This window comes from Adiantum capillus-veneris, chromosome 11, assembly GCF_014529385.1.
Source record: "Adiantum capillus-veneris isolate H3 chromosome 11, ASM1452938v2, whole genome shotgun sequence".
Lineage (NCBI taxonomy): Eukaryota > Viridiplantae > Streptophyta > Polypodiopsida > Polypodiales > Pteridaceae > Adiantum > Adiantum capillus-veneris.
In genome coordinates, this window is record NC_140941.1 from 3,547,251 (window position 1) to 3,564,227 (window position 16,977).

The following is a 16,977-nucleotide window of genomic DNA, read 5'->3' on the forward strand; positions in this document are numbered from 1 at the left end:
AATTTTAAATCATTAGCTTTATGGAGTGGAAAATCTAAATTTCATGAAGCATATCCATTAAGAGTGAGTGTGTGTGTGCACGCACGTGTGCATGTGCATACATAAGCAATAGATTGCAACTAACCAGGCTTGAGAATATGATTACCTTGGCAAAGAGTAGCAGGTATGTGTTTGTGCTTATGTACATATATATGTGGATGTGTGTATGTAAAAGCAAAAGTGTGAGGCACTTATTAATTCAAAGTGTGTAGATAATATTGCAAATAGTCATACAATCTATCACTCTCAAAATAAGCAGGCAAGCACTGAGCTAGCTTATTGTTAGTACCTTGTGCTCAAAAAGAACTTAACTACAATATTTATCAATAAAAAAGCAATAATATTGAGTTTGGTCTACTTGTGTTGGGAAGCCACTATCAAAGCCATGGTCTCCTCATTTACATAAAAGAACACCTTCACACTTCCCCTCGATGATGTGAAGGCGGTAGGGTATGCATCGAACGCCCAAGAAGTGTATATGAAGAAATTTATTTCTAAAGTATACGTTTATGTGTATGTGTGTATGTGAAATAAACATAGAAAAGGTGTGTGTGTGTGTGTGTGTGTGTGTGTGTGTGTGCACGCTCTTTTTTTATATATATACAAGAGCTAAAGCTCTCCTTCTCTATCTCTTTGTTACCATATATATGGTAGTAGTGCATGAACACACCTAGGATCCATCATCGCAATTTCTTCCCTCTCTAGGGAAAGTCTTATTTTTGTATTGGCATACTTAATAATACTATCTCTTGTGTTGTGTGCTCTTGAGATTCTCCTTCATCTTCTCCATTTTTTGATGTATTCTTGCGGCCGTATTTCCACAAATGGATATCAAAACAAGCTTCAACATTTAGGGAGCACAGCGATCAACCCTCTAGCTCATGCTCTCCGATTGAGGTGATTTTTGGTGAGTGTTTGCAACATAAACTTAGGGCAAATCTTTGACCTTGGGACTGTCACAATTTTGATTCAAGCTCATTTCGACCTCCATTTGCACTATGCTATTTCATCCTTTTGTGCATGGTTTTTGATAGTGCAACGTTTTTCCTATTGTGAGTTGTGATATATATAGCAGAGGTTGGTTTTGTGCATGTTTTTTTGAATATTGGTGGTCCTTGCATTAGGTGGAGTCATCACAATGATGTTTTCCGCATGCTACCTAGGGACAACTACCCAATTTGGACATATATGATGCAACATGTATTTGTTGCAAAGGGCGTTTGGAGCATTGTGTAGAGTTATGATGTAAAATCGGGTTATGTGGATGCACGTTCTATGGGTGACGATGCAAGTTCAAACAGTTCTACTGCTAGAGTTGTGTTGCATCTTGATAAGTAGGCAAGTTGGGATGCTAAGAAATCATGGGCTCATTATTAATTTTGTTTTTTTATAAGGGTTCCATTACTCCACATGTTCGCTCAACAGGAACAACAAAATAGACATGGGATAGGCTAGCTTCGTTGTATGTGGGTACAAATTTTGTGGAAGTTACTTGCTTGCATAAGGGTGTAAACTCCACGGCTATGCGTGAAGATTATGATATGGATGTATTTCTTATGAAGATCAAAGATACCAATGAGCAATGAATTATGATTGATGCGATTTATATCTCTGCAATACTCTTGTACAAACAATTCTTGGCGCTTTGTTAAACACTTATCAGACATTTGTCTCCATCGCTTGTGAAAGAGAGTAAAGATGATATGAAATTTCATGGACTTATCTTTGTATTCTTACAAGAAGCTCAATCCAAAAAAAAGGACTAAATAGCGTGCTACTGAAGAGGCATTCATTGACATAAAGTAAAAGAAGAATGACAATGTTGCAGGTTCCCATGTACAGGTAGTAAGTTTTCCCCCATAGCTATTGCTTCTTCAAACATAAATAGATTTGAAAGGTCTAATGATAAAGGAAACAAGAAGCTAAAATAAAGTATTATAAGGCGAATGATCATCTCATCAAACAATGCCCTCAACTTAAGGCTAAAGAGGCTCAAAAGAAAGAGACACTTGTAGACATTGTAGATGCTTCTTTCAATGCATATTTGGTTACTATTGTGCACAGCATATTACGTCTCATCTTCATTTGTTAACTTCTCTTGTGATTGTCCCTCACGAGAATATTGTCACGTGCACCAACAATGCCTCTTATTTAGTTCAAGGCCTTGGGAAGATTGTGCTTACTACTACATGCGGCAGCTCTTTCACTCACTTGGATGCTTTATATATACACCTAGGACCAAGAAGAATCTTTTGTTTATGTTTGCACTTGCAAAATTTGGTCTTGTAATCAAGTTTGTGGGTGAAAGATTTATTGTGCATGATTTCAATTTTGATGGGGGCAACATGGTTGGGAAGGGTGATGATGGGGCTTGGCCATGGCAAGAGATGAATGTGCATAGAGAGAGAGAGAGAGAGAGAGAGAGAGAGAGAGAGAGAGAGAGAGAGAGAGAGAGAGAGAGAGAGAGAGCATATTAACTTCTTTTCTCCTCTTTCTGCAATGAATTAATAATTCCATCCAAAAAGACAGTAGATTTTTCTCCTTTAAGATAGTGACAATTTGATAAAATTCAACAGCATGTAAGCTATTAAGTAAAGCAACTATGAGATCTTCATCAACTATTGGAGCTTAAACTTATGCGAGCTGAGTTCTGATGCTCTTCAATCTAATAGCTAATGATGCTATATTTTCATTAACACACCTGGTTAGAGAGTATAATTTTGTTTTTAGTCTTATCATGGAATATTTGGCTTTGACACCAAAAAGAGTTTATGATTCTATCCAAGTAGCACTAGAAGATGTGATATCATCTAAATAATGAATAAAAATGTATTCCAATGTAGTCAGAATAATACCCAATGCTTGCTCGTCTTTCCTTTGTTGTTCAGCAAATAAGGCTATAGTGACTGCAATCGTTGTACCTGCTTCATCCGTCGAAAGATTGCAACAAGGCAATAATATCTCTACCCTAGCATTTAAAACTATTGATGTGGAGCAATTGTTTGAGCTTTGGTGACAATTGAGCTTTGGCAACTTGAAGAGGGTTGCAAAATGCCATATCAAGAGCTAGGCTAACAAGCTCAACAGGGAGCTTTTTGAAACATTATAGTGGCCACGGTTTGACGTGACGACAAGGATCCCATGTAGATAATGCTGCTACATCGCTTACAACATTATAGTGGCCACGGTTTGACGTGACGACAAGGATCCCATGTAGATAATGCTGCTACATCGCTTACAACCGACAAGGGGTTTTCTTTCCCGAAACGTTGTCTAGACAGAGTAAGCAAGCTTTGCATGCTTGACAACAATTAGGCGATGGTGCTTGTTTAGCTTCCTACAACATATCAAAACACATTCAATTCTACGTGGTATCAAGCGATGATTGTATGAAACAACATGGCATCCAAATTCGACAATTTTGACAGATCTTGTTTTCATACTTGGAAAAGCAAAGTTAAGGGTTATTCGATGTGAAAAAAACTTTGGATGGTTGTCAAAATTCGTCGTTGGCTTCTCCACCTAGCCCCCACTTCAGGATGCACAGACTCAATTTGAGAACGTGTCCACACCATATTCTTCACCGCTGCTTCTCCTGCATTTTGAGATGCACGCCTAGTCACCTGTAGTGATGTTGCATTTTAGAATGCGTCCCGCCTAGGGATTGACGATGCTTGTGCTCTAGCACTAGTGTTGGGATAACATGGTTAGGAAGGGTGACAATGCGGCTTGGCCATCGCAAGAGATGAGCATGCATAGCAAAATCGAGATAGAGATAGAGATAGAGAGAGAACTTCTTCGACCAAGCAAAAACAATACGCTATATCTGATCAAAATCTCTTACACACACACACACACACACACACACACACACACACACACACACACACACATACTATACAAAAAGGGTGGTCTACAACTGTTTGTACCATAGGTATGTTTTTCACACGATCAAACACGACGACTTGGACTTGAAACCCAACAATATTGTGACATCTAGTACTTTGTTTCATGGGCTATATCAGCTCAATGCGTATAAGAAATGTGTGGACGATTCAACCTGCACAATTTTTTACTCGAAGGTTATTTCAGATGCAAAACTTTAGCATACTCATTGCGGTCATCTAAATTTTCCATGTTCATTGCATTTGCAAAATTTGATATCGTTGCTTCTCGTTGTCCCCTCTTGAGGTAGCATTGAAACATGCATATGAAAATTATATTTAAGGCAGAATACAACGCTCTAAGCATTCAAAGGATGATTCTATGTGGGTTACTCGCACATTGCAACTTGCACACAATAATGTTTGTGGTCCAATGTACACTCCGCCTTTCGGGATCCTTTATAATCTGTGATTTTCAGTGATGATTACTTGAGGCATGCATGAGTGTACGTGCTTAAGAAAGACCCTGAAGGATTTATGTACTTCAAGCAAACGTATCTTATATATGGTTGTTCTGAGCAAGGAGGGAGAGTTTATATCGAAAGTGTGCAATGTATTTCTAGCTAGTCATGAGATAAAACATCGATGTACAATGCCATATACCTCGCATCAAAATTGCATTGGAAAGAGGTAAAACATACATCAATGAAGATGGCACAATGTATAGCTTTTCCACATGTGTTGTAGATTCAAATTGTCATGTATGTCGCGTATGTATGATACAGGTATCCCACTAAAGCATTATAGTCTTGACATCGCAAGAAGCCGCTATTGGTCCCTTGCGTGTGTTTGGTTGCTTATCTTATAATTTAGTACCTAAGCAAAAACAAGAAAATTGGATGATAAGGCCTATGACATAAATTTTTGTTGATCACAATTTAGAAAGCAAAGGTTACAGGTTCTATTTGCAAACAAAGCGTACCTTGATTAGCAGAGATGTCTTTGTGGAAGATGCCATTGAATCTTATAAGCATGCACCAAGGAGACAAATACAAGCTCACAAAATATATATCATACGTTTTTGGCTTTATCTAGTGGTAGAAGTACAAACGTAAATCCTAATGAAGCAAATGTGCACCCTACGTAGGTTTCCAATGACATTTCATATCAACCATTTTCTAATGTAGATTTACAAGATGTAATATACTAAGAGCAAGGAGAATCTGCATAGATTTCGAGGTAATATACTATGAAAGCTGCAAATATGTATGTAGTAGTATGTGCCTTTGATTTTGAATTTGTCCTTCATGGAAGATTTTTAGCGCTCTTGCAATTTGTCTCCTTGACCCTGCATTCAACTCTCCTAAAAATCTCATGTGGCCTTTTCTTCTCCCTAGAGCCTCCTTGTATTGATTATATTTCTTTTATTTTACGACTGGTAAGGGGTATGTGCCTATGGTTTTGAATTTGTCCTTCATTAGGGGGTATCTTGGAAGAGACCCTCTTGAGATGAGACGGAAAAGTCGAATGGGAGCCAACAACAAAAGGACAACTATCGGTGCCAACAACAAAGGGTGCTTGTGGGCGGCAACCACAGTGGCATGCAGTAAAAGCAACCTCCTTGTATTGAAGTTATTTCTTGGAAAAATTACCAAAATACCTCTCTAATTTGTGGAAATTCCCAATATACCCCTCAAATTTCAAAAAACCCTTGTATCTATTTTCGTTGGATACTTCAAGATTTTCTAGTCTTTATTCTTGTTTGACAGTTGAGATCGCTTTTTGAGTGCTTAGCATGTAAATTGTCGCAAATTACCTTCGCAAAAATAAGGCAAGTATGTCTAAAATAAATGAAGCAATTCATCTCAAAGGCCTACATAACCAACTCAAATGTTAGTTGTAGCGTCCTATATGGTAGACAATCACTCTTCTTATGAAAAACTACAAAAAAAAATTATTTTTGGAGAAATTTACTCTCACAACCAAGGGTATTTTGGGGATTTTCAAAATTTGAGGGGTATTTTGGTAATTTTCCCTTATTTCTTTTGTTTTACCGACCAATCACGACACACCTATTGTGCCTTTCGTTAGGGGGTATCTAGGAAGATACTCTCTTTGAGATGAGAAGGAAAAGTCGAATGGGTGGGTCGGTCGGGTGGTTGGCGGAGCATGGCTACGTGAAGCAAGTTCCTGCAAAACATTGACTGGCTGGATTCGATGCATTGCATTCGCACTCAACGGGCTGAAGGTTTTAGGTGGCTAAGTAACAAAACGAATCTCGTAAGATTCCACCTCTTCCCTTCACCTATGCAAGAGCGAGGTGCTCCTTTGTCCATGGCAAGGGCTTAGAGCCTACACGACCGAACACACTCACTCACTGGGCTATGCTAACAAGGACCTGATTTGCTAAAGACAGGAAGCATGAGACGAAGAAGGTGGAGGTTTATCATGTGGGATCTGGGAATGGCTGGGAAAGGGATGTTATTTAGCTTACCAGAAAGATAGCTCTGCGTTACAGGAAAGGTGAAGACAGTTAACTTCACCACCAAGACAAAGATATAAGGTGCATTTTCCAAGGTGGTTATAGGTGAGTTGGTATTCTGCGAGCTCTGCCAATTTCCAAAGACTTGTAAGTCCTAAGAAATGAAAAACAACAAAAGGAGAAAATTAAGACACTATAACCATTCATCTCAGCTGTGCTCAAAATAGTTGTTTTCATTGAACTAATTGCCACTCCAACTATAGTGTTACATAGACGTAGACGTGCATCAAAAGTCCATATGGCCAGAATGCAAAGTGGCACAAGCAAATAGCGCAGCTGCAGAGAACTCTTCCAAAGTGATGATCCAAGAATGTGAGGAGTGACAAAGAACCCTTGGAATCCATACAGCGTGGACTCTCAGAGGAACTTGGTTGCATAGAGGTTTCAGACACGTGCCCTGCAATTTGTAGGCCTTAAAAAACCAGGCATTGGGTTCATCCCACTCAGACTCTGATGCGAAATGATTTGAAGAGTCGTCATATCAGCAAATTTCACAGTCTATATTTAGACCAGAGCATGCATGAAATAATCTCACTAGCCATGTCTATTTTATGACAAGGAGCACGCATGACGAACAAGACCTTGCCATGTGGTGACTTGTCAAGGCTAACTTCTAATCTACTTTGTAGTGTACAGACATATCACTCAATAATGCTTTGAAAAGAGCACTATGCAGTCCTGCAGCTGCTAATTAACATGAAAACCCAACATCATAACACGCCAGTAACATAACCACGACCGCCTGTCTAAAGCCAATCCTCATTGCAAGAATAAATGCAGCACACCTTATTTGTCCAACGTTCTAGTCTATCAATGATTAATTGTCCAAATGATCGATAGTGAGCTCAAAAAGGAGACTATACCAACTTCAAATAATGTGGTAATACATCTTCAAGATCGTGCCACTCTTAACCTGCTCACTGTTGCTTTACTAACTTAACACACCTCAAACAAGCCTGATCTTACAACTTAATGACGGAAATACCTACGAGGAAACTAAATCTTGTAAGAAATATAGCCATCTTCTTCCGAAGTCATGCCTTCATCCCAATCACCTAAGCGTTTTCCACCAAAGGTGAGCTCCTTGATTCCTACATGTCTGCATAACACAACTCTCTCTCTCTCTCTCTCTCTCTCTCTCTCTCTCTCTCTCTCTCTCTCTCTCTCTCTCTCTCTCTCTATAAAATTGGGGCTTGTGACCTTCCTTTCAATGTGTTTTGAACTGTGTTTTAGACCGAAACGTTTTTTATCATGCTAAACTAAGTTTGTAAAATTACTGTTTTCTATCAACACCATAAAATCATGCGCTATTGGTTTCGGATGATCCTATTACAATGAACTCCACACGCAGTAGAAGGGTAAGAAGAAAAGTAACACTTCAAAGAAGAGTGATGCTGAAAGGAAGCTTTGAAAGCAGATCGGCATTGGCAATCATTGTGGGGAAAAGTCCATTATTGGTGTAAGTGTCCAAAGCGAGTTGGCAATGCTTCGACTTCTTCAACAACGGTACAATCACCAGCCTTTGTCCATTTGGAAACGCTACCTTCAGAGGATTCTCTAGGAACATCGGAGGTTGAGACGACTCGAGATGCTCAGAATTGGATTCCTGATGGTGGTGCTTCACGGCACATGACACCTTCGAAGGATCAGTTATCCAACATGCGACAACACTGTGGTTCCATTTTCATTGACGGCAAATCGGAGGTTCCTCTTCACAACAAGGGTACCATGAAATTGATTCCAGATGGCAGAGGGGGTATGCACACCTCCAAGGTTCTTTATGCTCCAAAGCGGGTTTTCATCTCATATCTATGCACGAAGTGTGCTAGTTAGTCATGGAGGTGATTTTCATAGAGGATGCAGTGTCCATTCGGGATCGAGACTCCAGCAAGGAGGTCAAAGGGGGCACGGTCGCTACAGGCTCCTTGCTCTCTTCTTCAATGACTCGTACTCCCACAGGTGATTTATGGCATTATCAGTTTGGCCATTTGAGCATTGATGCTCTTCGTCGTGCTTTTCGTGAACAGTTGATTGAAGGCTTACCAGAACATCTTCATTCTGCGCTGCCTCATTGATGAGGCAAAGGTGCGGAAGAAGAAGCTTTGTTTTTTCGAGAAAAAGATCCTTCTATTAGTTAATGAAACTACCCATAGGGCTACAACCACCTCTACTAGAGAGGGCTACAACAATCATAAGGGGAGACTTTCCCAACGAAAAAACATCATATGTACAATGAAGGCTAAATCAGGAGATGGGAGGAGGGAAAAGCCATACAGGTGGACGGTAGTGCCATCTAAGCACACTCGGGACCATGGTGAAGAAAGGCAGAGGGCGCCAGAGTCGACAAAACGCCTCTCTACGCTCCTGCATGCAGTCGGAGTTGCCCTGAAGTCTCTCAACTGTCCCTTGAGAGTATGGATCAGCTCCAGCCAAAAATCTCGAACAGTCTCTGCTAGTGGCACAAGGCGAGCCTCAAAGATGCGGCAGCAGTGGGCCCGCTAGATGAACCAAAGTGTCAGGCCATAGACGAGCTCCCAACACACCTCTCTCTCACTGCAGCACTCCTGTGGAGTAAGCTCTGTAGCAGGTTGGAGTGAGGTCCCACCCCTGAGTGGCTCGCTCCTCCGAGATAGATTCACTCCTCCCACTCTGCGGTCCGAGTGAGAGAAGGCCAAGCTGCCTGGGGGCCTCACAAAGCGAGAGTGCTGCCAAACATCTGAAACCCTCAAAGTCATACATAGCCTCTCCCGGGCTGCCAACTCAGCTCCGTGCACGGTAGCATGGCTACCACCAATCCTATCTGAGGGGTCCTCCAACATGTTGAAGTCACCTCCAATGCACCATTGCTCTGCATGCAGCAGAGACTCTACAATGTGAGACCAAAACTTTGCACGTGCACTTGCCACATTGGGCGCATACATGTTCAGAAAACCCAAGAGGGAACCTTGAACCAGCATAGTAATCCACTGAGCCCTGCCAGGCACAATAATACCTCTGCCCACAATGACCTGCTGCCAAGAGTCCGCAATAGTCATACATACCCCTCCATGTATACCACCAGGTCCAAATGTCATAGAAACAGGGGATGGGGGACACAGCCCTAAATAGGCGAGACGTGACGGGGGACGCGGGAACAGGGGGCGGGACGCCGTTTTGAGACGCAAGGACGTCCCTCACAAGGGACGGCGGCGGGACGCGTCCCGGGACGCGGGTCCCTGGTGACGGGGCAGCATGGGACACGGGAAGGACGAGTGGCAAGTTTTGAAATTCAATTCAAACTTTTTCAAACGCCTCTTAACGGCCAGTTTTGGGGGCAATAGGTTGCTATTTAAGGGCACACAAGGGAAGGCCTTGGCAAGCCTACCCTTCTGAATTCAAAGTGCTCCCGAGTCCCATGGGCGGCGGGCCATCATCCATGCCACATGGGCCATCTCTCTCTCTCTCTCTCTCTCTCTCTCTCCCATCTCTCCTCCGAGCTTGAAGGCTTGAGCCTTGAGGCTTGGGCCCTTACCTACTACCTAGTAGCCCTTTCTCCTTCTCTCCGAGCTTTCACTAATATCTATCATCTATGGCATCTCAAGATGGATCTGAAGCTTCTCTAAGCACTCCTCCCCCTCCTTCCTCCGGCCTAGTGTTTTTTAAAGCGCGTCCCCCGTCCCAGGTTTTGCCACGTCCCCGTCCCCAGGACCCGCTACGTCCCCGTCCCCATGTGACTATGTCAAATGTAGCTAACCAAAATGTCTCAAATCGCCCACGCAAAAGCTGGCCACCTCTCACATAGATGATGCTCCTACAGCATTAGAATATCAATCTCTCCGTCCACAAGGCATCGTTGATGCTCCTGACAAAATCGACCCCGCTGGCGTTGAAACTAGGGCCCACCTAATCCCTGCACATTCCATGAGACAATCCTCATGGGGAACGAGAGAGAACTGATGTTGTAGCAGCAACTAACCGTGCTGTCTTCAAGACTAGTGTCACGAGGACGTGGCAAATGCTAACTCGAGATATTGATTTCTTTCCGATGATTTTTGTTTAATTTTTGGGACCCTCTTTTTGAAGTTGCAAATGGTCAGATATTATATGGACAATGTGAACAATAGTTTCACCCTCAAATGGGAAGTTGGTCGGCACAGGAATTCCGGTAGTAAAAGCATGTCTAGGCTCAGTTCAAAGTCATCTAGGTCCCCTCGCCGCAATTAATAAGTTGGTGGATACTAGGAAACTAACTCAATGGAGGCACAGTGCCAAGGTGGGGTCACCAGGAGAAAATCATCTGAGAACTGGGCTACCTTGCATTTTTGGACGTGGTCCCAACGGTGAGAGATGGTCAGATGACCAGTGAGAGTCCAATGGAAGCATCTCCCAAAATTTAGGGAACTACTATTTTGGGCCATGAAATCTGTTCGCGTCATTAGCTCCGTAATGACAAGAGGAACATTTCATTACTTCGCCGCTAACTCAACTGATGCACCAATTCAGAGATTTTTAAGTGGGAAGCTCAATGCGGGGAAATTGCACGCATGAGTGCCAAGTGGCACTTTTTGGCCAATTTACCAAGTCTAGGAGAACAGAACTCGCAAATGACTTTTTGGAGCAGTTTTGGAGGCTGACAACTCTGATTTTCAGCCATTTCTCTGCATTTTTGAGCTTCCCATGACTTTACCTAGGACCAAGGATCCCATATAAGATGCAACGGAAGTGAATGTTGAACTTTGCTCAAGATGAGTGCTCTAAACTGTGCTCAAGGTTCTTTTTACTTACGGAGGGAGAGCCTTCCGTTCCTTTAATGAGAGACTGCAAGTGATCACAAACAAGTGGATAAACACTGTGAATGAAGGTGCATGAGATTGAGAGATAGAGAGAGAAGAATACGACACTAGAATGTTGTCAAAACCTCCTCCGAAGGCCCCACTCTCTATGGCGAGAGCGGTCTACTATTGATTGCACAAATCTCTACAATGCTTTGGACTTGCCGACGATGTCGACGACGAGACGGGCTGAAATCTGAAAACGCTATGGGTTGAAATCTGCAAATCTTTTATCTATTGAATTCTGACTCTATGTCGATGACGATGATACAGCGACGACGCGCTAAAAACGCAGATGCTGAAATCTGTGTTAGATGTGCACATGACAGCTCATTTTCAGCATTGGAAGGAATCAGATGCGTGTTTACAAGGCTGTTTTGCTACGTTTTCAGTGATATGCAGGTTCTGGTAGCCATGTAACTCTTCCTCTTTTGCATCTATTTGTTCACAGATGCATTACAGGTCAAGCACAGAAGAGGGGGCACTCGATTTATGCTGGGGGGATGCTTCATAGAGAACCTGTCACAGGTTAAGAGCTATTGTGTGCAAGCTTTCCCTCTCATGTACAACGTAGTGCAAGAAGTGATGTCCTGCACACTCTACATTGCTCTCTCTCTCCCCCCTACATGCAGTAACGTGATGCCCCACAAGAGGGCTCTTCATTTGACCTATGCACAGTTGTGTGGTCTTATGCTTCTGTGCTGAGGCAAGAGCCTCTTTGAGCAGGAACAGGAGTAGCTAACTACTACTCCAATAGTAGGCACCAGTGACGGTGATAACCTCACCTTACAGGTGCATTTTCAGCACTAGTTATGTGCTGTTTTGAACTGTTTTGCAGCCGTATGGATGTCAGCCCCACTGTTAGAGGACACTACCAGGACTGTTTAGGGCTGAAAACAGGGTAAAAACCAGAAAATACAGCGAGCTGTAATTGCTGTTTTTGGGCTAAAAACAGAGAGTTTAAGTCCTTGGAAGTGAGTTGCAGCAGGGGGATTTGTTCAGGGCGCGTTTTGGGGCAGTTATGCTGTCGAAATTTTGCCAAAACAGGTGTAATCTAGTTGGATACAGATGAAGATCCCCAGGACTCTAGTTTTGTAACTTTACCCTCTTAAGGAATAAATAAATACCGAAAGGGACGCCAGTCTTTGGGGCCAACAGCATGTCGGCGTCTGCTCGGAGCATTCTAGCTTTCGAGCTGTGTGCGCTTTGAAGTGTTCATTCCCGTTACAGGTTCCTTCTGCAAGGTTTCTCTGTGTGTTAAATCTTAAAGTAAAGTTTCGGGTGAAAGCCACAATCCACCGCCCTACGGACTGGTATCATGGTTCCGTTGCCGGGACAAATCACTTTTTCCTCAAGAAGTGAACCTCGGTTGGTTTGGTGAAGACACAGAGTATAGGAACCTGGCATTACACTATGGCCGACAAAGGGAAGGGCATTATGGAAGAGGGTTTCTCTTCACAAGACACACAAGAAATTCCGCATGTTCCTACAAAACCTTTTCAGCGTTCGCCCTGCCAAAAAGTGGTCAAATAACGGCGAATTGCTTGGATTCTTTGACGCATTGGTAAATCATCTTGAAATTTGACCTTACTTGGTCATGGATAGTACGCTACACTGTTGTGAATTATGCTCGTTTGCAGATGCATACGTAAAAGTTAAGGGACAGGTTGCAAGATGCTATTGGGTGACGTTCAAGAACTATCCACCTATGGATGCAAAGTGGATGGAAAGAGTATGTACTGTCAGAGTCACGAAATGTATTGCAGCTTTATCTTGAGGCCTTTGGGTTACAGCCTACGTATGCCCCAACCCAACGTCTGCAAAGGAGGGGTAATGATAGAACTAGCACATCAAATGTACTCATGGATTCAGTGCAATAGTAGTATACATTGTTTGACAAAAGTATGATGGTCTCATTAAGTCATTTCTACACATGTTTTGACAGTCTTTCTTGCGGATACATGCGATGATAAAAGGATGCTTACCACACTAAATCATCTATGGCATGTATATATGGCACGCAATCGGTTTGCGATTTTAAAAGGGCCTAGTGTCACGAGGACGTTGCAATTGCTAACTCGAGTTATTGATTTCTTTCCGATGATTTTTGTTTAATTTTTGGGACCCTCTTTTTAGAGTTGTAAATCGTCGGACATTGTATGGCCAGTGTGAAACAATAGTTTCAGTTGCAGATGGAAAGTTAGTCGGCACTGGAATTCCAGTAGTAAAAGGGTGTCTAGGCTTAGTTCAAAGTTATCTAGGTCCCCTCGCCGCACTTACTAAGTTGGTGGATACTAGGAAACTAACTCAATGGACGCACAGTGCCAAGGTGGGGTCACCAAGAGAAAATCACCCGATAACTGGGCTACATTCCATTTTTAGACGTGGTCCCAGTGGTGAAAGATGGTCAGATGACCAGTGAGAGTCCAATGGAAGCATCTCCTAAAATGTAGGGAACTGCTATTTTGGGCCATGAAATCTGTTCGCGTCATTAGCTCCGGAATGACAAGAGGAACATTTCATTACTTTGCCGCTAAGTCAACTGATGCACCAATTGAGAGATTTTTAAGCGGGAAGCCCAATGCGGGAAAATTGCATGCAAGAGGGTCAAGTGGCACTTTCCGGCCAACTTACCAAGTCTGCGAGAATAAAACTCGTAACTGACTGTTTGGAGCAGTTTTGAAGACTGATAACTGTGATTTTCAACCGTTTCTCTGCATTTTTGAGCTTCCCATGACTTCGCCTAGGACCAAGGAGCTCATTTTCAGCATTGGAAGGCATCAGATGCATGTTAACAGGGCTGTTTCGCTGCATTTTCCGCGATACGCAGGTTTTGGCAGCCATGGAACTCTTCCCCTTTTTCATTTATTTGTTCATAGATGCATTAGAGGTCAAGTGCAGAAGAGGGGTCGCTCGATTTATGCTGGGGGGATGCTTCATTGAGAACCTGTCAGGTTAAGACCTGTTGTGTGCAAGCTTTCCCTCTCATGTACAGTGCAGTGCCAGAAGTGATGTCCTGCACACTCTACACTGCTCTCTCTCTCTCTCCCCTACGTGCAGTAACGTGATGCCCCACGAGAGGGCTCTTCAATTGACCTATGTACAGTTGTGTGGGCTTATGCTTCTCTGCCGAGGCAAGAGCCTTTTTGAGCAAGAACAGGAGTAGTTAACTGCTATTCCAAAAGCAAGCACCGGTGAGGGTGATAACCTCACCTTACAGGTGCATTTTCAGCGCTGGTTATGCGCTGTTTTTGGACTGTTTTGCAGCCGTATGGATGCCATAAGCATTGGGAACAGTGCCCCACTGTTAGAGGACAGTTCCGGGACTTTTTAGGGCTGAAAACAGGGTAAAAACCAGTAAATACAGCAAGCTGTAATTGCTGTTTTTGGGCTGAAAACAGAGGGTTTAAGTCCTTGGAAGTGAGTTCCAGCAGGGGGATTTGTTCAAGGCGAGTTTTGGGGCCGTTATGCTGTCAAAATTTTGCCAAAACAGGTGTAATCTAGTTGGATACAGGTGAAGATCCCCAGGACTCTAGTTTTGTAACTCTACCCTCTAAAGGAATAAAGAAATACCGAAAGGGCGCCAGTCTTTGGGGCCAAAAGGGTGTCGGGTCTGCTCGAAGCATTCTAGCTTCCAAGCTGTGTGCGCTTTGAATAGTTAATTCCCGTTACAGGTTTCTTCTACAAGGTTTTTCTGTGTGTTAAAGCTTAAAGTAAAGTTTCGGGTGAAAGCCACAGTCCACCACCCTACGGGCCAACCAGCTGGCTTGGATGGGGAGTAATCCGCATCTGAGCGTCTTCAAGATAGGCGTGATGCAAAGACTGTCTAGCCCAGGCCCAAGAAAAGTGTGCCATATGCAGGGCAACCTCCTCTCTCCAAGAGTCCTCATGTATGTATACATAGCATGATGGGCTCTGCGTGTCAGCAAAGAAGTGTACCACAATGTGTCTACATCCTGCCGAGTCTGGAGGGGTCACTGAAAACTTGGTCAACGGCCACAAGGTTTGTACCAGGTATGTAACCCCCAGGTCTCCCGTGTGGTGAGAGAACTCGAGGGCCTGTGCTTGCAACCACTCCATCACTGAGTCCAGCGTCCACTCAACCTCATCCCTGCCACATAAGAGAAAAGAGAAGCCAACCGCTGAGTCCAGGGCCTCTATCCCTCTAGCTGCAAGGAACAGTACATGAACTTTGAAACAAGCTCCCTCAAAGTCTCGTGAAGGGTCACCGAGAAACCACGTGAAGTCGTAGGCAAAGAAATCCCACCTACGACAAATGTCGAAGCACGTCAGTCCACAAGGAACTGCTGCAAAGGGAAATGTCTGCACCCACAGGGGGGTACGCAAGAAGGGATGTCCCTCTCTCGCCAAGCGACTCGTGGCAAAAGCGCTGCCAAGAGATCTCCTAGCAACCGAGGAAGGTCCTACCCCATGGGTCGGCTGCGAGGTAGGAACAGGAGGACATGTGGAAGCACGGGGACTGGGGAAGGAGGAGTGGGGGGGGGGGGGGGGGGGGGGGGCGGGGAGCGGCACTAGGAGAGGGGCAAGGTGGGGAGGGGGAGGGGGAGGAGGCGGAGGAAAACTCGGGGGGAGGGAAAGGGGAGGGCTGTCGAAGGTGAGGCTGAAGTGGAGGGTGGAGCTGGGACCTCATCCTCCTAAAGAGTGTCGAAGCGATTCCCTGTGGGAACCCACTCCTGCTGGAGCCTGGAGTCCACCCGACGCGCCAGGCTGGCGTGGTGGCCCCTGTTGACGTCGACCACGAACCTGTTGCCATCCCTCCTCTAGGCTCGGAGAGAGTCTGCCTGAGTATTATGTGACTCTGTCTGCTGTTGATGGCTAGCCGTAGGAGGCTGGGGCTGAGCCTGAGGTAAAGGTCGAGGCCTCCTCCGTGGACACGCCTTCGCAAGATGGCCCATCTGATGACAAATGAAACACTGATTCGGGGGGCCCGAATACTCTACGCTTTGGCGGAGCCAACCACCACTCACCCTAGGTCCGAGGAAGCAGACTGAGATGGGAAGGTCTACCTCCTCGACAAGCACGTTGGTAGCTGGGTCGAAACCATGACGCCACTGTTGAAAATAAGCTCGAACTGCTCGGATGGCCAGGGGACTCATCACAATGACCATGGACGCCATCTCGAGAGCCTCAAACTCTATCTGGTAAAAGCCACGTCCGAGAAGTTGAACGTCAAGTATCTTGCCACCTTTGCTAAAAGGCGGGCCTCGAGAAGATAACGCACCTCTCTGATAAAGCGGGTGCCAATGATCTTGCAAATGACGGAGGTCGCCTGGAGGCGCTCCACCTCTGTTGCGAGGCTCGCTTGCTTTGTCGGCGAAAGAGCAAGTCGGATGGTGGGCTCTGCAGGGTCCGACGAGAGGGCTTCTTGAGAGTCCCTCTCGGGTGGAGCATGAGCCTCCATCTATATCTACTGCTGTGATGGAACGCGAGAGGGAAGGAGACGGCCCTCTGAGGAAATCCCAACAAGCGATGTCAGGCGGTCAATCCCTTCGGAGCAAGTCGAGAGGTGCCTTCAGGAGATGGGAGCCAGCGAACGGAACAAGGAGGGATGGAAACGAGCGGGGAGGGGCAGTGAGAGGAGGGAGGAGGAAGCAAGCGGGAGGGGCAACACGAGGGGGGAGGAGGCGAGGGAGCAGCACGGCAAGGAGGAGGGTTGGAGGGAGGGTGGTGGAGCACGAGA

General features: G+C 44.6%; 1 protein-coding gene across 2 annotated transcripts in view; it reads right to left on the reverse strand.

Moving 5' to 3' along the window:
• Nucleotides 1-7,208: 7,208 nt before the first annotated feature.
• The window catches only part of LOC147446823 (uncharacterized), a 69,192-nt gene continuing 59,423 nt past the window's right edge, over nt 7,209-16,977 (reverse strand). For both annotated transcript variants that reach the window (XM_086522789.1, XM_086522790.1), the window contains exon 8: nt 7,209-7,564. In XM_086522789.1, coding sequence (XP_086378915.1) covers nt 7,462-7,564 — 103 coding nt within the window. In that variant the 3' untranslated portion in view covers nt 7,209-7,461. The remainder of the gene's footprint in view (nt 7,565-16,977) is intronic.